Genomic DNA, 23,933 nt, shown 5'->3' with positions numbered 1-23,933 from the left:
CATGCTCCACTAAACATCCACCATTATGATCTAGTCAAACAAACCGTACATCCGATTAATGTCCTTCTGGAACATCTGGAAAGAATCACGAAATATGACACACACGAAATATGACACAGTGCGGTGTAATCCTATGTGTCGCACAGTTGATGTAGTGAGTGAGTAGTGAGTGAGTAGTGAGTGAGTAGTGAGTGAGTAGTGAGTGAGGTGTTGATGTACTTTTTTGCATTCCACTCTCTTGATTTTGGAGGTAGGTGTGAGGAGGTTATTCTCGATAGTGAAGGGTTCAGGAGTGAGTACGAAGTCCTTGACTTTTTCGAAGCCTTTGAGATTCTGTTTCTTGGCTATTTGTTCTAGATCTTGTAATATGAATTCTTTGAATTGAGGGTCTTTGCATAGGCTGTATAGATCTTCAGAGATGTTTTTTTTGCCGGTGTATTTGGGGAAGGCTTTACAGCCTTCGATATCAGGGTAGACGATTGCGACGAGGAATTGTTGCATCGAATCACCGTAGACGAAAATTTGTGCGACGGAGAGAGCTTGATTATAAACACTTTCGATCTTTTCAGGGGCAATATACTCGCCTTGACAGAGCTTGAAGATGTTCTTCTTCCTGTCAATGATTTTGACTGCCAGAGTTCGTGGATGCATAGTAGCAATGTCTCCCGTATGAAACCATCCATCATTATCAAATGAGAGTTGTGTCTCTTCGGGGTTCTTGAAATACCCTGAAGTTACACCAGGACCTCTTAATAGTAACTCCCCCGCTGGCGGGTCCTCGGTGACGTAGTAGTTGAGCTCTGGTACAGACGAAAGTTTGAATTCCACGCTCGGCCAGACGCCACCGATATAGCCGACACTAGGGTCATCGGGATGCATCATAAAACACGGACCAAAGGTCTCACTCAGCCCGTAACCCTGCATCAAAGGACAGGCAAAGAAAGCTGTCATACGTTCGTTAACTATGGGATCCAACGGTGCACCTCCGCTTATCATTCCACGTAATCTACCGCCCATCATATCGCGGATTTTTCCGAAGACAACAGAGTCCCAGATCTTGTGCTGTGTACTAGACTCACTCCGGCGCCGGTTTACTTTTGAATTGAGTCCCACGCTGAACATCATTTGAACCGGCACATTCTTTTCCAGCAACGACAAGGCCACCTTATCATTCACGCGATTAAACAGTCTTGGAACGGACACAAACACAGTGGGCCGTAGTACCTTGACGTCATCCAATAACTTGGCCATATCACCACTGTACACGGCCAGACCACCACCCTTGGAAATAACAATGTTACAAACACACCGCTCAAACACGTGTGCGAGCGGTAAATAGGAGCAAATACTATCGGAAGCATTCACCTCAAAGAAACCCGCAGGCGATATCGGCCCTCGCGCGGCACCCACGACTACCGCCACGACCATTTTGTGCGGCAAAATCACGGCCTTCGGCATGCCTGTGGTCCCCGAGGTGTAGCAGAGTGTGTTGACCTCTTCCGGTCCGCCTGGTGACACGGGACCAGGCCTCGAGCACCGCGACACTATCTCGTGCCACAGATCTACACGCAACCCTAACTCCTTAGCCTTTTCTATCGGCTGTCGGTACAAGTTGATAACGTATGCAGGGTTACTAGGTGTACAGGGGTTGATCAAAACGATGCGTTGCAACTTCATACCCGGCTTCACCTGTCCCGGTTTGTCACCTTCCAGAACTCGAACCAGCGACTCCAGGTTCTCAAACGCCACCAAACACACTGACATCTCCGTCTGCTTCAAAATGAACTCCATCGCCTCGTCCCCCAAGGTGTCGTATAGCGGACACAGTGTGAGGCCGTACGCATTCGCCCCCTGCTCCGCTAAAAACCACTCGACACAGTTCTTCGCATACATGCCCAAAATACGCATCTTCAACCCCTCAGCTTCCGTCAATGGTACCAAACCCGGAGTCTCTGCAGTACCCCGCATCACCGTGCCGAATGCCAATGCGATTTGACATGCCTCCGAATACGTCATCCACTCGTACTGCCCCAATTGACCCCTCTCATCACGGAAACGACGGCCCAGAAACTTCCGGTTAGGCGATCTCTTCACCGTGTTGTCAAACAAATCCCACCTACAATCACGAAACACAAGTCTTCTCTAACCAACCCTGCGACCCAGCGGGCGACCCCACGGTACACGTTGCCTGCTCTTAACGACCTCCAAATTGGCAGGACACCTGCGCGGACACCTGCGCGGGGTCACCGACAACCTTGATGGGGTGCTCGACACGCCTACGGTGCCAAGGAGTGTTTATTCCCTTACGAAGAGTGCACCTCTCTGTCTAGAAAAGTCTCCACGAGTTCAGTGGGGTGGCTCGCGGCTCGGAACACAGGCGTGCAGCCTTCCGTGGCCTTGCCCGCCTCGGTGTGGTAGACAAATTGGTCAGTAAAGCTCTGAGCCTGACCCATGCAGATTTATTTCGATATTTTTCGTCGGTACGGAAGTGGTTGATATGAAACCGCGCAGGGCGCAACGTCCGTCCCACGGGGTGTCGAGCTAAGCTCCACGAAGTCAGCGTGCAGTCAGGAAGACTAAAGAGCACTCAACAAACATCCCACGTTTTGTCTACCTCAAAAAAACCCGGCGCTTTCTTCGCCCGACCTATCCTCAAGTCACAAGGTATGCAACACAACTGACGCCCCAACCCTCCCCGTGCAAGCCACATGGTTCCCGTACAGGGCCAGATACTTCCGGCACCCTCAGGGCAGGGCAAGCCCCTTCCGCACGCGGGTGTCTTTCCCCACGCGGGTGTCTTTCCCCACGTGGGTGGGTTGCCCTTCCGGATGTCTGGACGTGGATGCTCTGGTGTATATCGTTGTTGCAGATGGCTCCTAAGAAGATAGTGCGTCAACCCCAGCAGAGTGGTTATGTACAGCCGGTGCCTGCGGACGGGCTGAACGTGATTGGCGTGGCACATGTGTACGCCGGTTTCAACGACACGTTCATCCACGTGACTGACTTGTCGGGCAAGGAGACTTACTGCCGTGTTACTGGTGGTATGAAGGTGAAGGCGGATCGTGACGAATCTTCTCCGTACGCAGCCATGCTTGCGGCCCAGGATGTGGCGGTACGTTGCAAGGAGCTCGGCATCACTGCCGTGCACATCAAACTCCGTGCTACTGGTGGTGTCCGTCAACGCGCTCCCGGTCCTGGCGCTCAGGCTGCCCTTCGAGCACTCGCTCGTAACGGCCTCAAGATCGGCCGCATAGAAGATGTCACCCCCATCCCATCTGACTCCACTCGCAGAAAGGCCGGCCGTCGCGGACGCAGGCTTTAACTTTTTCATATGCCCAACCGTCTGTCATCCACTGACTTTGAACCCACGACCGGTTGGTTGTACCCACGACCGGTTGGTTGTATACCGGAGCCACGAGCGTGACTCATTTCACATGCCTCATGTTGCCGGGAGCTATTTTCAGGTATGAAAAAGTCCAGATAAGGAGAGGTCTCCAGATATTAAGAAGTCTCCTAGAGACCGCCTTCCTGCAGCCATTATTGCCCGTGCATATTGGAGCGATGTCTGCCCTTCATTATGAGTCTCTGAGCAAGCCTTGTCGGAGCATGCCTCACTGGAGTACGTCTTTTTGAACGAGCTGCTTAGTCGGTTGTTGGCATTGGACTTCCACCACCATTAGATAATTAATCCACGGTAGTGCAGCTCGTAGCAGTGCATCTCGCAGCAGTACCTCTCGTAGCAGTACCTCCCTTTACATCTGTTGCGTCGCTGGGTCTTGACAAGAAGGTCGCCCACCCCAGGCAGCCCTCGTCAGTCGGACGAGTTGGCAGCTGGACCATTGCAGCAAACGACTTGTTTCCAGTAGTCGAGTTTAACACATTCTTGCCATGAATATTTAACCTTGGTCTTGCGTTCTTCCGGAGGCGGATCGAAAACACGTGTGGTTGCTCGCACATTGTCGACAGCACCGAGTCCGATATCCGCCGCAGCACCTACGGGTTGTATTCCGTGTGGGGCTTGGCGATTGGGGTCTCGATGATTGTTGCGATCGCGCAGTTCGGACGGACCGGAGAGTGTGCCACCCGAGCCGACCTGGTAGCGTACATGTAGGACACTCGGCCCAACTGATGGCGACCGATAACGCTCGCTAACGCCGCGGCCGCTAAATTCAGATGGCGGTTTGCTCGACGCGCTAAGTGACGGCGCCGGGCGAGGTACGGGCGACGGGTCCTCAAAAACCAGCCCTGCATTCCCACCGGACCCCATTACGGCCCCCGATCCTGTAGCCCCCGATCCTGTAGCCCCCATTGCTGGTCCTAGTACTGGTCCTAGTACCGGTCTTAGCACTGGTCCAAGCACTGGTCCTAGGACCGGCGGCAGAGTAGCTCCGCCCATACTTCCTCCCATGTCACTGCGACTCAGGGGACGCGAGTCTCCAGGGTAATAACCACCTTCCGTTCCCGGAGGAGAGTAACTTCGTAATGTCTCACTGTGGCCCGCATCACTGCGGCTGGGCGCAGCACTGTGACTGCCACTCGGGCCAAGACTGCCGCGGCATCCGGGCGTGTTGCGGAACGTGTGGTTGCTCAACCGATCGGTCAGCCGGTCCGTGATGCGACTGGAGGACTGCGTGGCGCTCCGTCTGCCTTCAAAACCCTCGTACGCCACGCCCAGCCCCGACAAGTCCGAAGTCACGCCTGACGGCGCCGTCGAGGATGGGCCCGTGTTCCTCGACGGAATCGAACCCGCGGCCAACCGGTACGGAGAACCTTGGCCCGTGCTGCTGCTGTGGAACGAAGCCAGTGGAACAGCCTTACCCAATGGCGGGTGCGACGCTAAAGACAAAAGGCATCTGCACACGCGTGTGCAGTCAAGCACCGACACCCACCTCTCACGAAATGCACACAAGAAATGCGCGTCACGAAAGACACCCCCCAGCACAGCGCGGGCGTGTCACTTACAGACTGGGATGGAACTGCGAATTGACATCAGTGTTTTTCTGCCGCCCTAATCTGTTTGGCGCTACGCGTTAAAATAGGCGGACCCTGCAGTTCGTCGTCTGACGAACTCTCCGCCTCGGACGCGCTGCTCTCGTGGTCTGCGCGCCGCCGCTGTCGCACCAGTCGACGTCGCAACTCTTCGCGCCGCTGCTTCGACTCCTCCTGGTTCATCCCCGGACTATTGTTTGTTCCCGCCCCCGCGGCCGAGGGATTCGCGCCCACGACCTTCGGCTCCGGGCTTGCCTCGGCCGTGCCCACGCCGGCCACCCTGCGCCCCCCGCGGCGGGACCTGCCCTTGCGACTGTCCGGAGCGGAACCTGGACTCGAACCGGCGACCTGGCCCGGACCCGTTTTATAGTTTGGATCTCTGAAGGACGGCAAGTGCGTGTGCCCCGAAACTCCACGTACCCCGAAACACCGCGTACCCTCCTGAGCTTCTCCGCACCTGACCCGTGCTTCTCTGTCCGCACGGCGTACCTTTGTTGAGTGGAGATGAGGTTGTTTTTCACCCTCTTAACATTGACGTGTTTACCGCAGGCGTGCTGCCTATTCGTCTCACGGGTTATGGTCATAAAAATTAATTGCGTCCCGCATACTGTTCCTTGAGGTACTCGGCGACGCCGTCGGCAGTTGGCTTCATGGCCTTCATGCCTTTCTTCCAGTTGGCGGGGCATACCTCTCCGTACTTTTCGGTGAATTGGAGTGCGTCTACAACGCGGAGTGCCTCTTCAACGGAGCGGCCAAGGGGCAAGTCATTGACGAGCATGTGGCGCACAATTCCCTCAGCATCAATGAGGAACAGCCCACGGTAGGCCATGCCACCGGCAGCCTCAACGCCGTAGGCTTTGACGATCTCGTGCGTCACGTCCGAGAGGATTGGGAACTGCACCTGTCCGATGCCGCCCTTCTCAACCGGCGTGTCCTTCCAGGCCTTGTGAGTGAAGTGAGAGTCGATCGAGCAACCCACCAACTCCACACCGCGGTTCTTGAACTCGGCCACTGCGCTGTTGAACGCCAAAATCTCAGAGGGACATACAAATGTAAAGTCCAGCGGGTAGAAGAATAACAACAAGTACTTACCCTTGAACTGGGACAGACTCACCTCCGCAAACGTGTTATCTGCCAATACTGCCGTCGTCTTGAAGGCTGGAGCTGCTTCACCGACACGCGCACCCATTTTCTTAAATATTTACCGGGACAAAGATGTACTGACAAAGATGCGCTGGACTAAGCAGAAGAACTTGCTGTGTGCGAAATGTTCTGTCTCTCTACACCGTCCAGTCCCCGGCCCGAATCCACTCTCCCGCCCAAACCTCCCAACCCTCCACTCGATCTGCCGGGGCTGCGGGGAAAAATGCTACGGAGCCTTGCTCGAGGCGATGGCCGCCCAGGTAAGCTTTTTATCCTGCGGCGGCGCGGCCGGCGTCGGACTCGGTGCCGTCGGACTCGCTCCGGGCGGTGGCGGCGGTGGCGGACACCGGCTCAATACCGTTGGCTTCGTGGGCATCGTTACGACATTTCTCGGAATCGAACCCAGGACTGGCGGCTCGCCAGTCGGCGGTGGCGCGGCGTACATGTACGGATCTGCCGTCGGCGCGTACATCAATGGGCCCGTCGGGTGTCGCACTGCAAAGCAACCATAAAAGTCGGGTGGAATACGTACACGTCTGTAAGTGTGCAATCCGTGTCAAAGTGTGTGTGTAAGTTACTTGGATAGTAGCGGACGAAGCTGGGATCAGAGTCCATGTAGGGTGGGACGAAAGCTTCGTTAGGGCGACCCATGGCGTCTCGGAAGCGGCCGCCGTCGGGAACAGCGCCGGTTGGCGGGAGGAGGCAGACGGGGTTGGGGAATTGGAATCGATCGACAGGTGGTGCATAGGTGACGAAGCCGGGCTCGCCGGGCGGGCTGGGAACGAAGGGCTCCGCCGGTGGTTCCGCCCCTGACGGCCGCGACCCGACTACGCGTCCGGTTTCCCGCCGGCCTGGCCCACGGTCCGTGGTTTTGCCCTCGCGACCTCCGCGCGATTCGAACCCACGGCCTGCCACCGGACGATTCGTCCCGGTGGCGGCAGTCCCGGTCACAGCGCCGGCCGTGGCGCCAGACGACTGGCTGCCAGTCGTGGAGTTGGCGGGTCGCGGAAGCGCCGTCGGCTCGTGTGCCTTGCTATTTACATTGCGTTCCGAACCTCTGTTCGAGATCTTGTATTTGGCCGCAGGCGACTTATCGACGCTCGGCTCGGAGAGATTCGTCTCCTTGAGCACGTCCTCGCGGGCCTTGCCCTCGCCGAAAATCGACGGATTTCTGGCGACGCCTTCGTCCGCAGTGGCGCTGCAACGGAGGGTGTGTGTGCAACGGAGGGTGTGTGTGCAACGGAGCGTGTGTGTGCAACGGAGCGTGTGTGAGCATGGTGGGGCGTCTACGTGATGGAGTTGATGATGCCGAGTTGGAGTTTGGGGGCTGGTTTCTTCTCGGCGGGCGATGTGGCGGCAGGCTTGCTGATCGCGGGCGAGGTTTGCGGCTGCGAGGTGCGTCTGCTCGATTGCATTGAAGAGCCGGGTTTCGGCCGCAAGATGTCGCTGGGCTTGTTCTCGTGGAGTGTGCCGCGCGTGTGCGGACGGGCCAGTCCCCCACGGGCGGTCTGCGGGGGCCCGTTGCGGCGATCCCGGTCGCGGTCACGAACGCCGCGGTCATTGTACAAACGCTCGTGGACTCGGTCCCGGTCGTGGGCTCGGTCGTGGGCTCGGTCCCGGTCGTGGGCTCGGTCGTGGAGGCGGGTCCCACCGCCGCCGCGGTCTCGGTGGTCGTAGTAGTGGCCACGGGCGTTTCGATTAAACTGCTGTGTTCGCGCGGCGGCGGCGGCGGCTTCGCTTCGTTCTTGTTGCTCAATTCGTTGGCGGTGGATGAGAGGCCGCCGCTTAGGCGCCTCATCCTCCTCCTCCTCCGAGAGGTCCGCCCACTTTATATCTGCAGCGGGCTCAGTCATATTTTTAATGGAAAAGCTCCCGATCCGACATCACACCGCGCAAGTCATTGAGGCCCTGCTCCAGCACCCACTCGTCGTACTCGTCGGCGAAACAGGCAGCGGCAAAACAACTCAACTTCCCCAAATCGTAGCCGACGCGCCCGAACTGTGTGCTTGGAAACGCGCACTCACTCGGGACCGTCCCGGCCCGGGCTCGAGTCCCGGCGAGCCCCCCGACATCCGCAGGCCAGACCGGTTGCGGGTAGTGTGTGTACAGCCGCACCGTGTGGCGGCGATTTCCGTGGCGAAGCGTGTAGCGGAGGAACGTGGGTGTGCTCTCGGCACAGACGTCGGCTACGCCGTGCGCTGGGACCGGCTAATCTCGGAAGCGACCTACATCAAGTACTGCACAGATGGTGTGCTGTTGCGGGAATGTCTTGACGGACGCCGCGGTTTTGAGGCCTACGACGTGGTTGTATTGGACGAGGCGCACGAGCGTTCACTCAATATGGATCTGCTCACAGCACTCGCAAAGCGACTACTGACTCGCAAATTCGGGCGCCGTCGTGCACAAGACGTGCCCGTCCGATTTGTCGTCACCTCGGCTACTTTGAACGTGGATAAAATCACACAGTTCTTCGACAACCCGCCAGTGATTCATGTCGCCGGCCGTTCCTACCCTGTGACCATAAGACACGTGCCCATCAATGTGGTCCACCCGGACCCGGATACCGGCGACGGGAGGGATGATCTGATAGAAAGTCGGAAGGGCGAGAGAGGTTTGGATGAGAAAGGTGGACGGAAGCGACGTCGATTAGGACATGAGGGGGTGGACTGGTTGAGTCCGGGGGCTGCGGTGTCGGCGTCTGTTGCGTTGGCTTGTCGTATTCACGCGGGCACGGCGGTGAGTACGGGGCACATTTTGTGTTTCCTTTCGGGGGCGAATGAGTGTGATCGTGCAGTAGCAGAGACGCGTGCAATGTTGGAGAATATGGCCGACGCTGGTGGTGATGGAGGGTCGGAGATAGGTTCAGCGGCGGTGATTCCATTGTACGGTACTTTGGATGCGCGTCAGCAAGCGAATGTGTTTGTGGAAGTGCCTGGAAATTGTCGGAAGATAGTGTTTGCAACCAACATTGCGGAGACTTCGCTGACCATCGACGGTGTGGGACACGTCATAGATTCGGGCACAGTGAAACAGACAAGATTCGAACCAGGCACAGGTGTGGTAAATTTAGATAGAGTGCCAATCTCTCGCGCACAGGCGACACAGCGTGCTGGCCGTGCCGGACGTACACGCGCTGGACATTGCTGGCGTTTATATAGTGAAGAACAATATGGACAAATGGCCCCAGAACCGTTGCCCGAGATATTGCGTGCTGATCCAAGTGCGGCCGTGCTGTTCCTACTAGCTGTGGGTGTTCGTAACATTCTGCAGTTCGAGTTCTTGGACGCTCCCGACCGACGGCAACTTGCCCTCGGTCTTCGTGACCTCGTTCTTCTCGGCGCACTTGCGCCTGGTCTACGTGTCACGACCCTCGGCCGTGCATTAATGCAGCTGCCACTCGAACCCACCCTTGCGAGGACACTAATTGCCGCATTGACCTATGACGTCGTCCCCGAAGTCGCAGCCGTCGTTGCGATGCTCTCCGCCGGTCAAGTCATAATCCCACCGGCAACGAACGTAAAACGGACTCACCTAAGACGATCGCACACGACAGGACGATCGCACACGACAGAACGATCGACACACACATACGAGTCACACGACCGGTCCGGATCGGAACACGACCGGTCCGGATCGGAACACGAACCGGAGTCGGAAGGTGAGGAGTCTGCATCGTCCATGTCTGACGTGTCTGTGTCGGAGGACACTCCATACACGATTCTCGCACGGACGATGAGGTCGTTGCGAGACGACGGCGGTGACCACCTGACATACTTGCGTATCTTCACGGAGTACTCATTGCACGCCAGCGGGAAGGATGCCAGTGACTGGTGCGCCAATCACTGCGTGTCGAGCAGGACCATGGCGGCCGCGGCACGTATACACTTGCAGTTGCTGGAAGCTATGATCGACGTGGAGCAAATCATGCTTCATGGTGGAACATCTCACCATGAAGCCCATCCGGTTAGTGTGAGAGCAGCCCATCCGGTGTGTGAGAGAGTTACCATTCCGGCTGCAAATGGTGACAGCACAGGTGATCATTTCGCACAGGATTCTCGTAGAGAAAGACACTCTGATGTTTCACACTCTGGTGGATTGTTGATGGAGGGTGTGCATCGATTGAAGAAGCGCGAGCGCGTATTGCTGTCGTTATGCGCGGGAATGTTTTTGTCAGCCGCAAAGTTGGTACGGAGCAGTGGTTCTGGTTCTGTGCGTGGGTGGGCATCTGCACGGGAAGGGTTGTTACTGCGGCCAGCGAGTGAGTCGGTGTTAGGTGTCTTCGTGTTCTCCCCGGGTGGTGATCGACCACCAGTGAGAGTAGATGCGCCGGAATGGATCATAGCCAGCTGTGTATCATCGACGTCGACACAGGGCAATGCTTTGGTTCGTTGTGCTAGTGCTGTTCATTATGAGTGGATTCGCGATCTTCTTGCACGTCTTCGTGACGTCTCACTCCTCGACTGTCTTTCTGGACTCGAACGCACACACAACGATCAAGACTCCTGGCGCGATGAACGAGACGTCAAAATCGAAACACTACTCCGTCCCTCCAAACCTCATCAACCAGAAATCAAACAAGGCGAAGAAGAACGCAAAGCTCAGGAAAGCGCAACTCAACAACGCGACAAGAAAGTACAAGCTGCCCAGGAACGACTTGCACTTAGAAGACAACAACAAAAGACCAACAAAGCAGAGCGGTAGCTTGTACACCGGCCACCGATAAAGCGGTAATCGATAAAGCGGTCATAACCGACACATACCGCAAATAGGTGTAAAGTAATAACCGACATGCTTTGACAAAATGGTCGTTATATGTTCCGTTCCATCCGGCGAAATCTAGCCGGGCGACATCTAACCGGGTGAAATCTAGCCAAGATGTCTGTCCACCAAACTACTGACCATCTTCCACTTTCGTTCCTGAGCCTGAGATAACTCGCGTGACAAGGGCTTTCGTGACAAGGGTTCGTTCGTGAGAAGGGTTCGTTCGTGAGAAGGGGGCAATATTTCCGCGGGGAGACAATTGGGATTGGGTGGTTACCATGGATAGTTTGATGAAGGCCTCGGTTTGGAGTTGCGCTGTCTGTCGTTCTGTGTCGACGATGTCCTTGAGCAGTTGCGAAGTGTCGTGTTTGCCCGACGGCGGTTGCGGTCGGCGGTCCATACGAGACGGACGGTCCGACCCTGTGCGAATTTCATTGAGATGAAGCTCGTTCTGTTCACTTCCGTCGTTGTCCAAGTCGCGAGCGCGAATTGCGAGGCACACGGCGACGTGGTGTTGAACGAAGCTGATCATGTTCCGAACGGGCGGGGTGAGAAGACTGGGGTCTCCGACAGTGGTGAGGTAGTGGTGCAAGTCTCGGCTCGCCCGTTCCAGAGCGTTGATTCTTTCCAATCGGTTTTTTGACGGTGCGTTGAAAACACCGCAGAGGATTGGCGGAAGTTCTTTCTTAAGTAATGGCTCATGACTCAGTAAACATGTTATCGTGTCCTTCTTCACAGACACAACACTCCCATAATCGAACCGATCACCATTTCGGGGCACACCAACGATGTCATCAATCTGCACCTGGCTCTCCACCGTAAAGTCCATACTCAACTGCAACCAACACATTTCCGAGCTATGTCCACATTTCCGAGCTGTGTCCACATTTCCGAGCTGTGTCCACATTTCCGAGCTGTGTCCACATTTCCGAGCTGTGTCCAAATGTGTGTCCAAATGTGTGTTGCGATCTTACAGCGTCTAACCGCGTAAGAGGCTGACCGACGACCCGCGGATTGCAGCAGTCGTCTTCCGCCTCCTCATGTATTTGACGAGGTTTTTTAGCGCTTCGAAGAGACCTCACTTCAGATGATGATATTGTAGATTTTATCATCTGATCCGTCATTATTATTAAAGCACTACCACTACCACCACTACCACTACTATCACTATCACTATCACTAGTGATAGTAGGATGTTACACGAAAAACTAACCCACCACCCGCCTATCCACGAACGCTAGTTATCCACGAACGCTAGTTAATCGACTTGGTTATTCTGCTCCTGCGTTGTTTGGATGAGATACTGTGATGCTGGGACAAGACATGATTCGTCTGTTTCAGTGTATCGGTAGATTTTAGAAACCGCAAGAAATCTATGGGCATCATTTCGGTGTATTGTGATATCAAGGTTTCCGCATAGTCCGCATGCTTCTTGTTTTTCTCAGTATCTGACGGGAGATAGGCAGTACCCATGGTAGGCACAATTATGGAGGGGTGTGGGCATTACCTCGTGTATAGTTGATTTCAGGTTTAAGAGTAGACAGCCATTGGCTGAACTGGTCGCCATCCATTAAAAAATACCCCCACGTAAAAAGAACGGTGGAAGAAGGTGGAGTGAAAAGAAGAGCAGAGGTGGAGTGTAGTAGAAGATGTCGGATGTTAAGGATATGAACAAGTACTACCCTCCGGATTTTGATCCGGAGAGTTACCATCGGCACAAGCACATCTTGAAGCAAGTGGGTCGCGGTCGGAAGAAGAGTAGAACGGGTGGACCTAGTCGAAGGGGTGCGATGGAATTGCGTATGTTGTGGCCATTCAGTTTGGTTTGCGAACGATGTGAAGAGGTTACGTTTGTTGGTACTAAGTTTAACTCACGTGTTGAGCGTTTGAAAACGGAGGATTATTTAGGTATTCCAATTTGGCGTATTAGTGGTAAGTGCCATGAGTGTCATGCTCCTATTGTGCTCAAGACGGACCCAAAAAATACGGATTATGTTATTGAGTCTGGAGGACACAGACTTTTCGATGCGGCCCTGGCTGCTAAGGAAATACAAGAAGAAAAAGATCGCGCACAACATGACCAACAACAACTTGGAACCATGGAACAACTTGAACGTAAGGCCATCAACACCGCCCAGGAAATACAAGATCTAGAATCCATCGCGCGCCTCCAAGCCATCAATAAAGCCTTCCTCCTTTCCGCCGACCTTGTTACTGACCAACTCCTCGAAACGCAACGAGTCGACGAAGACATACAAAAAACTATCCGTACCTTGCGACGAGAGCGGGAACTACGGGAAGAGGAACTCGCTTCGGACATCGAACCCCCTTCGCACATCGAACCCGCCTCCGAGCTCGCTTTCCACCTCCCTTCAGACCACCAACATCCGGGTTCGAATCCCGGCGATGGCTCCAATAAACAACATGCTGGAAACGTGCTGGGAATTCGTGTCAACATTCTCCACCCCACAACCCACCGTAAATCAGCGCCGACCTCCCTCCTAGCCAACTACAGTAGTGAAGACGACGACGACGACGACGACGACGACCATTAGACCGACCCGAAGAGTCGGACAGAAACATAGCCATCAGAGCTTTGGGTAAAAAATCAGGCAAGGGGCGCGCATCTAAGGGATACACAACCCCTTTGACATCCTGTCCAGCTGACAAGCGACGCCAGAGACACCACCTAAAGGAGGTTTTATTTTTTTTCAAGTGTGTCTACTTTCGGATCTGATTTTACTTTCGGATCTGATTTAACTTTCGGATCATGGTTACCAAGCTTTCTACCATTTTGTTCGCAAGTGCCCTGGCTGGAACTCATGACTTTGGGTTTAATTGCTACCCGGGTGTCCAAGGGACTTGTGATAGGCCTGCGTGTAGTGGGATCAGGGATATTGGTGAATTCACTAATTGTTGTCTTAAGGAGTCATTAGACGGTTCCTGGATCATGGTATCGGATATTTACAAAGGAGATACGAAGGATGAGCTTTGTGGGACTGTGGGTCCTATCAAAGCAGGTGATCTCTTCACGATATCTCCTAAAATTCCATCACCGTGGTCAGTTGACATGGTGAATCTTACCACTCATGGCACGCTTGAGGATTTGGTTCTAGTCAATTGTATGAGTACATTAAAGTTCACGAGCTATACGTTGGCTGAAGGTGCGGATGAAGCACAATTCAAGGCTGCTGTGTGCGATGACAAGAAAGCGCCAGATGAGAGGGTGGCTACGATGACAGAGTGGAGGCCTATATTCGACGTGCAGGAGAGTGCCTTGGACAACATCATATTTATATTCACTACGCCTGACGCTGGTGATTACATAACTATCCATGGCGATACGACGAAGTGTAAGGACATCGATTACACGAGTATATCGGTGGAATTCGCAGCCCTTGCCCACCTCGGTATGTAACTCAGAATGGTAATTCAATGAGCGCAATTTTTTTATAACGAAATGTATGGGAATGAAATGTATGGGAAATTGATATCCACAGTACGATATAATGATTCTATCAGCAATGTGTGGCTTTGAACACTGTACTGGAGACAAGGCACACCACATAGAAGTAGTATTGGTTCTTCAAGTCCATAAATTTTCTTTCTGATCATGGTTACAAAGCTCTGTATACTTTCCACTTTGTTTATAAGTGTTTTGGGTGGAACTCACGACTTTGAGTTTGATTGCGTTCTAAATAGCCCGGACTTTGTTTGTCCTATCCCAGTGTGTTCTAATATTACGGATATTTCTGAGTTCACTGATTGCTATGTTAATGAATCATTGTACACCTATGAGTTTATTAGAACATCCGATAACTACATAGGAGATACTAAGGATGAGCTATGTGGTAATACTGATCCTATTAGAGTAAGCGATCTGTTCACTATGGATCCTAAGATTCCTACTGTGTGGCATCTTCATGTTGTGAATCTTACATCTCATGAGCCTCACGATAAATCGGCTGTAAACGATTGTATGAATACAGTGAAGTTCATGAGCTATACGTTGGTTGAAGATGCGGATGAAGCACAATTCAAGGCCACTGTGTGCAATGACAAGGAAGCACATGATGACAAAGAAGCACAGGATGACAAAGAAGGAACACCGGATCACATCCTGGCTAAGGGGGTTGACATGAAGGCTTACTACGACGATGTTTGCACCACCGAGACTACTTATACGTTTATCTTCCTAGGCATACACCCTGGTGATTACATAACTATCCAAGGTGATCCCACGTTATGCAAGGATATCACCTTCTCGGAGCTCCTGATGGTGTATAGTGGTTTCGCCTACGTAGGTGGTTGGTAGTTTTTTTAGTAACACATGGGAACCAATGCGTGGGAACAATAGCCTGGAAGTCTGTCCGAAAGGCGAGGCTTTCAAAGGGCTACTGAATCCAATAAAGGCAAGTGACTTTGATGGAATCAACGCTCAGGCCCCAATTTCATCTCATCACTAATGTGTCCTGTTCGGTGCTGGTGTTGAGTGCTGGGGGATGGCCTGCTGGGTGCTGAGCTCGTCGTCTGAGTCGCGGAATAGGTGTATCGTGTCAGGCAGGAGTGTGTCCCCCTCTGTCTCCCTCTGTCTCCCTTATATCAAAAACCCCGTTGCCGGCCCGTCATTGAGATGTTATGTCTCGACGCACCAACCACTAGAGACGCGGCACAGCACCTGGAGGAGGCTTTTAATTTTAAATCAGTAATTTCGTTTTCTGAATCATGGTTAGCCAGCTCTTCACCGCTTCAATTCTGTTTGCAAGTGCCCTGGCTGGAAGTCATGAGTTCAAGTTCTACTGTGAGTCAGGGGCTTGTGATGAGTCTACGTGCAGTGGCATTAAGGACATCACCGAATTCACTACTTGCTATCATGACAAGGCGACATCTGACGGCATCACGTTCCTAACAGTGGATACTTACAAAGGAAAGACGAGCGAGGAACTTTGCGCGAATAAGGATCCTATTAACGGAGGCGATCTCTTCACCATTTCCCCTAAGATTCCCACGACTTGGACAGCTAACAACATCACGCTTGTCGTTGATGGCACTCCCGACGCCACGGCAAAAGCCGATTGTATGAGTACACTGAAGTTCGCGACTTATACATTGGTGGAAGGTGTGAAGGAAGACACATTCAAGGCAGCTGTGTGCACTGACAAGAAGGTACCGGATGAGAAGGTGGCTACAGAGGTTGAGTGGAAGGCTCTATACACCGACAAGAACACGAACAGTTTTACGTTCTTGTTCCCCCATGTTGGCAACTACGTTACTATACAAGGCGAAGCAGCGAAGTGCAAGGACATCACCTACTCGTCGTTGTCTATGCAATTCTCAGACTCGAACGTATTGAGCGGTAGCGGGGTCGGCGCTTCTGTTCTGGCTGGAGCTACGATAGCTCTGGGCCTCTCAGCTCTTCTCTAAATGATGTAGCAAGTGTGTTGTACGTGTTGTAGCAAGTTTTTAGAATATGGGAAACGATTGCTCTGTCAGAAACGCGCTAGTTGGGTGCGATCAATTTTAAGTTTTAATTTCAACATTGAAACTCGTGATACTCGGGACATGGGAGACGCGACGGGACAGTGTGTGGTCAGTGTGTGGTCAGGTCGGTTGGGCGATGATTCGTCTACACTTGTTATGTTTGGTGGTGTTTGCGGGTGAGCACGCGTTTACGTTGTTGGCGGGAGGGTGTGCGGAGTCATGTGACGCGGGGTTGGCGCCTGCCGAGTTTTCGGCGTGCATCCACGCACTGCCGTGTCCGTACGCAGCACGAGACGTGTTTACGGCAGCAACGGCGATGGAATTGTGTAGCACAACAGCGGCGGCAGATGAGATCTTCGCCTTCAAGCCGGGACTGGATTCGACTTGGGTTGCAGATGAGTTCGCCGTGCAACTCACAGGTCCCGAAAACGGCAGTGCGGCAGCCTGTCTTGGCAGCTTCGACTTCGTCGGCTACGAACTCGTCGAAGGCGCAACCGAAGAAGACTTTAAAGCCGCCGTGTGTCAGAATCAACGCCCCAAGACCACCGTGGCCACACCCACCCGCTGGACCGCACTTGGAGTCGCCGACACTCTTACCGTCCTCCTTTTCCCGCACGCCGACACCTACGTCACACTGGAAGGTGACGGCAGCATGTGCACCGGCTTCTCCTACGCCGGCTTCGAGATGCACTTCCTTGACACCAACATACTCGACGCCACCGGCGTCGACGCTGCCGTGCTCGGACACACCCTCCTCGCCATCGCAGTTGTCACACTCGCGCAAGTATGACACACACGCGCGTGTGTGACGCACTCGCTCGTGCAAGTCTGTGTGTGTGTCTCTGCCGCTGTCTGGTGCAGATGTTTGGTGGCGAATTGTTTATTGAAACCATTTTTGAACAAAAGCGAAACGACCTTTTTCAAGTTGGGTTGACCCCCTCCAGGCAGGATCGTCCGCATCAGAGCAGTCGTCACCTGCTGCTCGAATCTCAGAGCAGTAGCCACCGATGGAGTAATCAGTTAAAGCCATCGGTTACAACAAGAATAATAACCCGCTGAACAGTGTAGAAAAAACACGAAGTCCAGCATCATCGTGCTGGAGATGGTTGTCGTCGAGTAGAAGCATGCTCTGCTTGTGCCAGTGCAAGTTAGCGCAGAGGACGGGGTCCCCTAGGGCAATGAGATACTGTGGAGCGTAATAGCGTCCGTTGGAGGTGAACAGTTGTGAGGTCTCATCATCGGTCTCATCATCGGTCTCATCATCGGTCTCATCATCGATCTCATCATCGATCTTGTCATCGATCTTGTCATCGATCTTGTCATCGGTCTCGTTCTCAATCTCAACCTGCGTCATGGAGAGTTCGAGCAGGGCAGCAACGCTGGAGTCAGGCAAAACCTGTTTGCTGCAGACCTCGTGTAGAATCCGCGCGTCAAGACCTGCAACGGAATCTGTGGCCGGAAATTGAATTCCGTCCCTTGAGCGCCCGACCGGTTTCGAACCAGCGACCTGCGCCGAGCGGTCGGCTTCATTTTGCAACGGCGTCATCGCGTAGAATCGGATGGTCTGGGGGCAGGACGCGGCTCCTTGTGCCTCGATCAGATCTTGGCTCCCATTCCCTTCCCAGCCACGCTTTCGCCTTCGACTTCCGTCCCGGCTCCTGTTGCCATTCCGAGTGACTTGGTTGACATCAGCCGTGAGTTCGACGGTGATATTCCGCAGGGTCCAGGAGCTGGGCGGCTCCATTTTGAGGAGCCACGGGGCACTGGCGGGGAGGAGGGGAAGCCCACAGACGGTCTCAGCCGGTGTGACGTCGAAGGTGTCCACAGCATGATAAGAACAGCGCGCGCACAGCGTCGAGAGACAACTCGAGATCGTCGCGATATCTGAACTCATACGCACACAGGCGTCATCCTCGCAACTTCCCTCCAACTCCACCTGCCACTGGTTCCGCTTCACCGACTCGGAACTCCTTGTAAATTCCGAACTCAAAACCTCTGTCTTGATCCCGCCTCCTGGGAGCTTGATCCCGCCTCCTGGGAGCTTGATCCCGCCTCCTGGGAGCTTGATCCCGCCTCCTGGGAGCTTGACCCCTTTTGTCCCACCACCCCTTAGGTTTTCGTTTCTGTTGTCGTGGAGGTCAGTACGCGCGCCCGAACTCTCCGTCAACTTGAGCTGAGGAAACTCCGCCAGGACAACTAGCCCCAGAATGCAGATCAGCATCGTCCACATCGACCAGCATCCGTCGCACGTGCGCGAGATGGTTAAAATACTGACTACAAAAAGTAACCACCAACGCCGGTGGTAAGTGGGTTGGCTGTGTGGGCGGCGGGGGGTGAAGGAGGGCGGTGACCAGTTGCGGTCTTGGTAAGCTCGGAAAGGTCTTGGTTATGTAGTGGGAGGTTGGTTAGAGTGGAGTGAGGCTTGCGAGGGTGATTAGCCACCACCACTTGGGCCAGAAGTGCGCGTTTGAAGTTTGAAGGTTGTCAAGATTAAAGACAAGTTGAAGGTTGTAGAAGGCGAGTGAGGTGCAGGACTGATGGCCCTTGACGATGAACCAAGTATCGCCGGGGCTGAAGGCGTAAACGGCATTGGGGACGAAGATGGTTGTTTGATCTTCGTCTTCCATCCAGTTGAAGGTCCAGGGTACGGCAGTGGTGTTGGGTACGGCAGTGGTGTTGGGTACGGCAGTGGTGTTGGGTACGGCAGTGGTGTTGGGTACGGCAGTGGTGTTGGAGACAGTTTGAGAATCGCAAACATGAAGTTTTGCTTGGGTGATATTTGTCACTTGAAGGACGCGGAACTTAAGGCTGGCTTCGCACATGCGTTCGTCGAGTTGGTGGGACTGCGGCGAACCGATCAAGGCACGGACACGAACACGCAAGTACTCAAGTATCATCCCACTTGGCGCCGGGGGTTCCATAACCCAGTATTGAACAGCAGGCACGGCACGGTCACCGCATACATTCGGTGCCGATGACACCGATACTATGGTTCGCAAACGCAAAACGCAATCGTCCGGATTCTGCGCTTCCACACATGCCCTCACCTCCGACACACTCTTGCAATTCGCACACATGGATTCACATCCAGATGGCGATCCCTTCAAAACCCACGACGATGACGACGACGACGACGAAGACAATGTTGCCGACGAGGCCGTAGTCCATAAGGAGCCTGATGAGTGTAACAAAACCCATAGCCACCACATCATGTTCATGCGCAACGAAAATCAATAACACTCCGATCCTCCGATCCTTTCTAACACTAGGTGTTAATACCACACCATCGCTAATGTGGCGAACGTCACATAGGCGAAGGTAAAAAAGATGCCGTGCAGGTAGCACAGGAGGAGGAGGAGCAGCAAGCTTCCTGGGGTCGCAAGGTGAGGTGCCATACTCTCCATAACACGACCGAAATCGGAACGTTTTTTGTTGGTTCCTGTCAGCTGGACTTCGATCATATCGTATCGACTCTGCGAACAAAAATGGGCTGTAGAAGATTCTATACCCAACACAATCACTCTTGGACTTATGTTGCGCTTAATTTGTAATGATGCATAACCTGCTTTGCCCTCCAGCTCGAACTCCTGGGAGATGTCCACATATAGTGGCTCATTCGACTGCTCACTGGCGCTAATTCGAAGATACAGATCTTCCCTTCGTCTTAGCAAACTACAACCACATGTGTGGTTGAGCACAATCATACATGGGATTGTGCAAAGCAATCATTCCCACACATCACACACGTGTGTGTATATAATAACACACGTGTACGGCAGTGTCTGTTTCACACCATTGTGTTAACACCGAAGGCGTGACTTACAATGTATTATTCTGTTTAATACTATCCTGTAAATTGAAATAATCAATTAAATTCTGGTAATCCTCGCAATCATCCAAGGTACAATTCTGGCCGAAACAGGCCAAGATAGTCAAGCGAGAAATGCATTGCATCTCCTCATGTTTCGTTATATCAATGTCCACAGCAGAAACAACCAGTGGTCCCTGAATACCTAGATCCATGACGAAGGGCGTTGACATGTACTGTAGGGTTTGGATCACAGATTTGACGCCCCGGATTTGAACCGATGCTGACAGGAGCTTCGCGTCTGACAGGAGCTTCGGATCTGACAGGAGCTTCGGGTCTGACGGGAGCTTCGCGTCTGGCTCCTGGAAGTCTCTGGTTAGTATTCCTCGAGACTGTACAGAAAACTCCGGCGCCGCGAAAGCTGCTTGCTGTAGCCCTTGTTGTGCCAGGGGCAAGGATCCTGCGTCCACTGTCGACAATGCCATTCCCGGCGGCAATGCCACTGTTCCTCCAGAATCTTCATTCGTCAACGAAACGTTGTCCTGATGCAGCAAAATGGGCGGAGGGAGTGGGTGAGGCTGAACAACCGGCTCGTCCTGCCCAACAGGTGCCTCCCGTGCGGCGCCTTGGGGCGAGTCCGTCATGGCTTTAACCCGCACGGACTCGTCCATCAACACAGGATCGTCCACAGGATCGACGCGGACGCGGCAGCCGTTGCTGTAATCAAGGAATCGTTTAGTAACGATTGCGTAAAAGGTGCATTCAGACTCCAACAGTTCGCCGAACAAACACTGTACGGTCTGTGCGTCAAAGAGCTCCTCCTTGCACCGGGCACTACATTCGTGCGGTTCGTCAAAAATGTGGTAAGTACCGTTCATGCCAAAAAGTTCATTCTCTGGCCGTACGCTTTCGGCACACCGCTTTCGCCCCCGTATCGGGGCTTTAGCCCCCGCTATCGTTTTGGCAAATCGCCACGGCACGGCGAGTCCAGCGGGCTGTTCCGTTACTCGTCCGTGGTCTTCTCGTCCCGTTCGGTTCGGCCGCTTGCTGTTCGTCGTGCTGGACTACCTACTCGTCGGTGGCCATCTCTTGGGGTTTGATATCAAACTGAGTCAGAAGTTCCTCCACTTTACTGGGCTTAAAAACTGCAGAGAAGACATGTGGAATATAAGTCCACGCTCACGGGGCCTGTGCCCGTCAGGAACAGGCTTAGAGATACCAGTAGGGGGGGAGTCACTAGGGGGAGGGGGGAGGGGGGGGGCACGTTAGGGTCAGTGACCCCTCAGGGGCGGTGTTAAGGGCGGTCGTGGGGTGTTATTGTTACTTTCGAATTCCTTATCCAGACCGACGAGTGCGACGTGAACGCTGTCCTTGGTCAGGTCTCCAGTATCGCTCGTCACGGTGGAGGCCAGTGCCCGAAGGGCATGTGCCACCAACTCCGTTTCGGCCGCCTCCGGGAACTCGCTCGCGTGCTGCTCCAGGTACGTACGTGCGCTCTGACAACGCGCTCCGAACGCGTGCGCTACGTACTCGTCGTAGTCACCCGTTGGGTGCGTCTCGAAGACGTGCACGCCCTTCTTGTCCACACCTGCTATCAATAATGACACACCGTACGGCCTCTTCCCGTACGACATCGTGTTCTTCTGAGACGCTACAACACGGGATTACACAAGGTAGATACACATGTGTACAACACCCGGACACACCCACACATGTGTACAACACCCGTGTGCCTTACTGGTACCGATTTTTTCGAGCAACCTACCCACCGGCGCATTGCTCTCATATACATATTTGTGGTTCATACAGTCGAGCCGCATCTGATCCACGATGAGATTCGCATCCGCTGTGATGCCGGAGAAGGTGGCGCCGACATGGTCGTCGACTTTGAAGATTTTCGAGTTGTGCGAAGCCAGCTTCGAAATGCTTCGGCGCAATGCTACCAATACCTACAGAGAGAGCAGGGTAGAGAGAGCAGGGTAGAGAGAGCAGGGTAGAGAGAGCAGGGTAGAGAGAGCGTAGGAAGGATTCGAACCGGCGACGTTGAGGTAGTGGAACTTACGGCGTGACTATTGCTTTTGATGGCGACGCAGCACGTGCCCTGTTTGGTGGCTTCATTTGCGTATTCGATTTGAAAGATGCGTCCTTGCGGTGACCAGGTTACGCAGTCAGTGTCATAAATGTTTCGGTTCATTTTCTGAAAACCTGAACAATTCTGCCGAGCCTTTTTCGACCGGAAAATGGTCTTGTTACCAGGCGACGTGCCGGGGCTGAGATTTGCCTGCACGGCCCCCTTCGAGGACGGGAACTACTTGTATGTAAACGCGTACCGGACAACTGTCTGGAGTCCGAACGCGGGTTCGAATCCGAGTAATGTTGCAAGCAGCGTGGGTGCAAGTGGGCGTGTGCGACAAGACCGGTTGCGACTAGACCGAGCGGCGGTATACCTACCCAAGTTAGGCGAAGTGGTGGTGGGGCAAGTAACTAAGCGGTTGCCCGAGTTTTACAAAGTGGACATTGGGGCAAGTAAGGAGGCGCTACTATCTGTGACGGCATTCAACGGCGCCACAAAACAGAACGCGCCCAACCTGGAGGTCGGGGACGCCGTCATTGCAGGTGTGTGTGTGGCACACACACATCATGAACTGCTACTCACCTGTGTGGTAGCCAATGAACCCAAGACCTGGTCCAGCCGCGAGTGCTACCTGGGCCCCCTCGGCAACACCGGCCTCCTATTCCGAGTCCCGCTCCACCATGCACAAATTCTCATCGCCACAGACTGCTCCCTTCTACACCTCATCGGACAGATCAAACCCTTCGAAATCGCCACCGGCATAAATGGATTGTAAGAAAAACACGGGACTGGAAAGCACCACCCAAGAGGGAGGGGATAGTCGGAAGAAGATAGTCGGGAGGGGATACCGTCGGTAGAGATACCGTCGGGAGGGGATACCGTCGGGAGAGATACCGTCGGGGGAGATACCACCAGACCATTACGGATACCGGGGAACATGGGGGCAGACCATTAGGGAGGGGAACATGGGGGCAGACCATTAGGGAGGGGCACATGTGCCTATTTAGTTGTTGGGTGCGGTGTAACACGACCGCAGAAACAATCACGGTCGCGCAGCTGATCCAGAAGGGGCTGCAGCAGTGCTCTAGTTTTAAGGAACTCCGGCAGCTCGTTGAAGACCCCGTAAGCGTCATTGAACTGGACGAAGAGAGCGACGAATAGAGAACGACGAATAGAGGGCGACGAATAGAGGGCGACGAATAGAGGGCGACGAGCAGCGTTAAGACGAGTCAGATCAGCCACACAGGAAGAGACCGGGCACGCAAGGTTCACTAACTAGCAAGGTCCACTTAGTTGTCTGTTCAGCTGTTGTCTTAGGTCCATCAAAACTAAGTAAACAAAAACCAGCCGCACCGGACGGATAACTAGTGGCCGGAGGCTAGTGGACTCGGGGTAGTCGCGTTAGTCCTCGGAGTAGTCGTTGTCGCGTTAGTCCTCGGGTCCACTGATCTTTGTCTGAACGTGGTACTGAACTGCGAGAGGCAGCTTGGTGTCTGCTATCAACTTTTTGATGCGCGTCCCTGGATTCGCGCCCATGGATGAGAGGTCGGAAACGCTGCACAGTTGCTCCGACGAGGGTTCCTGCCTGCGTTCGGGTCGGTTTTCGGTTGTGTATTTCGCAGTCAGTTTTTGTTGGATTTCTTCGCGCAAGTTTTACAATAATTATTCTCCGTAAAG

At 53.8% G+C, this 23,933-nt stretch overlaps 18 protein-coding genes across 18 annotated transcripts; 8 read left to right on the top strand and 10 right to left on the bottom strand.

The window, feature by feature from the left end:
• Positions 1-30: 30 nt before the first annotated feature.
• GNI_116420 (putative long-chain-fatty-acid-CoA ligase) lies at positions 31-2,453 on the bottom strand (the record flags this gene model as incomplete). The annotated part of the gene is made up of 2 exons (XM_011133427.1): positions 31-2,116; positions 2,308-2,453. The coding sequence occupies 2 exons, from the start codon at positions 2,451-2,453 to the stop codon at positions 31-33; spliced, it is 2,232 nt and encodes a 743-aa protein (XP_011131729.1).
• A 416-nt stretch (positions 2,454-2,869) lies between these two features.
• On the top strand, positions 2,870-3,322 carry GNI_116410 (40S ribosomal protein S14; the record flags this gene model as incomplete). The annotated part of the gene is made up of 1 exon (XM_011133426.1): positions 2,870-3,322. The coding sequence occupies one exon, from the start codon at positions 2,870-2,872 to the stop codon at positions 3,320-3,322; it is 453 nt and encodes a 150-aa protein (XP_011131728.1).
• A 489-nt stretch (positions 3,323-3,811) lies between these two features.
• GNI_116400 (hypothetical protein) lies at positions 3,812-4,396 on the bottom strand (the record flags this gene model as incomplete). The annotated part of the gene is made up of 1 exon (XM_011133425.1): positions 3,812-4,396. One exon carries the CDS (start codon positions 4,394-4,396, stop codon positions 3,812-3,814), a length of 585 nt encoding a protein of 194 aa, XP_011131727.1.
• A 1,182-nt stretch (positions 4,397-5,578) lies between these two features.
• On the bottom strand, positions 5,579-6,178 carry GNI_116390 (peroxiredoxin; the record flags this gene model as incomplete). The annotated part of the gene is made up of 1 exon (XM_011133424.1): positions 5,579-6,178. The coding sequence occupies one exon, from the start codon at positions 6,176-6,178 to the stop codon at positions 5,579-5,581; it is 600 nt and encodes a 199-aa protein (XP_011131726.1).
• A 223-nt stretch (positions 6,179-6,401) lies between these two features.
• Positions 6,402-7,985, bottom strand: GNI_116380 (hypothetical protein; the record flags this gene model as incomplete). The annotated part of the gene is made up of 3 exons (XM_011133423.1): positions 6,402-6,668; positions 6,727-7,330; positions 7,423-7,985. The coding sequence occupies 3 exons, from the start codon at positions 7,983-7,985 to the stop codon at positions 6,402-6,404; spliced, it is 1,434 nt and encodes a 477-aa protein (XP_011131725.1).
• Positions 7,986-7,992: 7 nt separating this feature from the next.
• On the top strand, positions 7,993-10,833 carry GNI_116370 (ATP-dependent helicase; the record flags this gene model as incomplete). The annotated part of the gene is made up of 1 exon (XM_011133422.1): positions 7,993-10,833. The coding sequence occupies one exon, from the start codon at positions 7,993-7,995 to the stop codon at positions 10,831-10,833; it is 2,841 nt and encodes a 946-aa protein (XP_011131724.1).
• Positions 10,834-11,023: 190 nt separating this feature from the next.
• On the bottom strand, positions 11,024-11,722 carry GNI_116360 (hypothetical protein; the record flags this gene model as incomplete). The annotated part of the gene is made up of 1 exon (XM_011133421.1): positions 11,024-11,722. One exon carries the CDS (start codon positions 11,720-11,722, stop codon positions 11,024-11,026), a length of 699 nt encoding a protein of 232 aa, XP_011131723.1.
• Positions 11,723-12,147: 425 nt separating this feature from the next.
• On the bottom strand, positions 12,148-12,464 carry GNI_116350 (hypothetical protein; the record flags this gene model as incomplete). Its single annotated transcript, XM_011133420.1, has 2 exons — positions 12,148-12,341; positions 12,401-12,464. The coding sequence occupies 2 exons, from the start codon at positions 12,462-12,464 to the stop codon at positions 12,148-12,150; spliced, it is 258 nt and encodes an 85-aa protein (XP_011131722.1).
• Positions 12,465-12,542: 78 nt separating this feature from the next.
• Positions 12,543-13,448, top strand: GNI_116340 (hypothetical protein; the record flags this gene model as incomplete). Its single annotated transcript, XM_011133419.1, has 1 exon — positions 12,543-13,448. One exon carries the CDS (start codon positions 12,543-12,545, stop codon positions 13,446-13,448), a length of 906 nt encoding a protein of 301 aa, XP_011131721.1.
• Positions 13,449-13,663: 215 nt separating this feature from the next.
• On the top strand, positions 13,664-14,311 carry GNI_116330 (hypothetical protein; the record flags this gene model as incomplete). Its single annotated transcript, XM_011133418.1, has 1 exon — positions 13,664-14,311. One exon carries the CDS (start codon positions 13,664-13,666, stop codon positions 14,309-14,311), a length of 648 nt encoding a protein of 215 aa, XP_011131720.1.
• A 195-nt stretch (positions 14,312-14,506) lies between these two features.
• GNI_116320 (hypothetical protein) lies at positions 14,507-15,208 on the top strand (the record flags this gene model as incomplete). Its single annotated transcript, XM_011133417.1, has 1 exon — positions 14,507-15,208. The coding sequence occupies one exon, from the start codon at positions 14,507-14,509 to the stop codon at positions 15,206-15,208; it is 702 nt and encodes a 233-aa protein (XP_011131719.1).
• Positions 15,209-15,618: 410 nt separating this feature from the next.
• On the top strand, positions 15,619-16,317 carry GNI_116310 (hypothetical protein; the record flags this gene model as incomplete). The annotated part of the gene is made up of 1 exon (XM_011133416.1): positions 15,619-16,317. The coding sequence occupies one exon, from the start codon at positions 15,619-15,621 to the stop codon at positions 16,315-16,317; it is 699 nt and encodes a 232-aa protein (XP_011131718.1).
• A 193-nt stretch (positions 16,318-16,510) lies between these two features.
• GNI_116300 (hypothetical protein) lies at positions 16,511-17,164 on the top strand (the record flags this gene model as incomplete). Its single annotated transcript, XM_011133415.1, has 1 exon — positions 16,511-17,164. One exon carries the CDS (start codon positions 16,511-16,513, stop codon positions 17,162-17,164), a length of 654 nt encoding a protein of 217 aa, XP_011131717.1.
• A 243-nt stretch (positions 17,165-17,407) lies between these two features.
• On the bottom strand, positions 17,408-18,595 carry GNI_116290 (hypothetical protein; the record flags this gene model as incomplete). The annotated part of the gene is made up of 1 exon (XM_011133414.1): positions 17,408-18,595. The coding sequence occupies one exon, from the start codon at positions 18,593-18,595 to the stop codon at positions 17,408-17,410; it is 1,188 nt and encodes a 395-aa protein (XP_011131716.1).
• A 184-nt stretch (positions 18,596-18,779) lies between these two features.
• On the bottom strand, positions 18,780-19,295 carry GNI_116280 (hypothetical protein; the record flags this gene model as incomplete). Its single annotated transcript, XM_011133413.1, has 1 exon — positions 18,780-19,295. One exon carries the CDS (start codon positions 19,293-19,295, stop codon positions 18,780-18,782), a length of 516 nt encoding a protein of 171 aa, XP_011131715.1.
• Positions 19,296-19,455: 160 nt separating this feature from the next.
• Positions 19,456-21,060, bottom strand: GNI_116270 (putative transmembrane protein; the record flags this gene model as incomplete). The annotated part of the gene is made up of 3 exons (XM_011133412.1): positions 19,456-19,639; positions 19,678-20,046; positions 20,198-21,060. 3 exons carry the CDS (start codon positions 21,058-21,060, stop codon positions 19,456-19,458), a joined length of 1,416 nt encoding a protein of 471 aa, XP_011131714.1.
• A 393-nt stretch (positions 21,061-21,453) lies between these two features.
• On the bottom strand, positions 21,454-22,376 carry GNI_116260 (proteasome subunit alpha type; the record flags this gene model as incomplete). The annotated part of the gene is made up of 3 exons (XM_011133411.1): positions 21,454-21,833; positions 21,921-22,131; positions 22,245-22,376. 3 exons carry the CDS (start codon positions 22,374-22,376, stop codon positions 21,454-21,456), a joined length of 723 nt encoding a protein of 240 aa, XP_011131713.1.
• Positions 22,377-22,422: 46 nt separating this feature from the next.
• GNI_116250 (putative exosome complex component RRP40) lies at positions 22,423-23,031 on the top strand (the record flags this gene model as incomplete). The annotated part of the gene is made up of 1 exon (XM_011133410.1): positions 22,423-23,031. One exon carries the CDS (start codon positions 22,423-22,425, stop codon positions 23,029-23,031), a length of 609 nt encoding a protein of 202 aa, XP_011131712.1.
• Between the last annotated feature and the right edge of the window lie 902 nt (positions 23,032-23,933).

The sequence above is a fragment of the Gregarina niphandrodes genome, assembly GCF_000223845.1.
Source record: "Gregarina niphandrodes unplaced genomic scaffold scaffold00027, whole genome shotgun sequence".
Classification (NCBI taxonomy): Eukaryota; Apicomplexa; class Conoidasida; order Eugregarinorida; family Gregarinidae; genus Gregarina; species Gregarina niphandrodes.
Note: the sequence above shows the minus strand (reverse complement) of the source record. Positions and strands in the feature narration are given on the sequence as shown.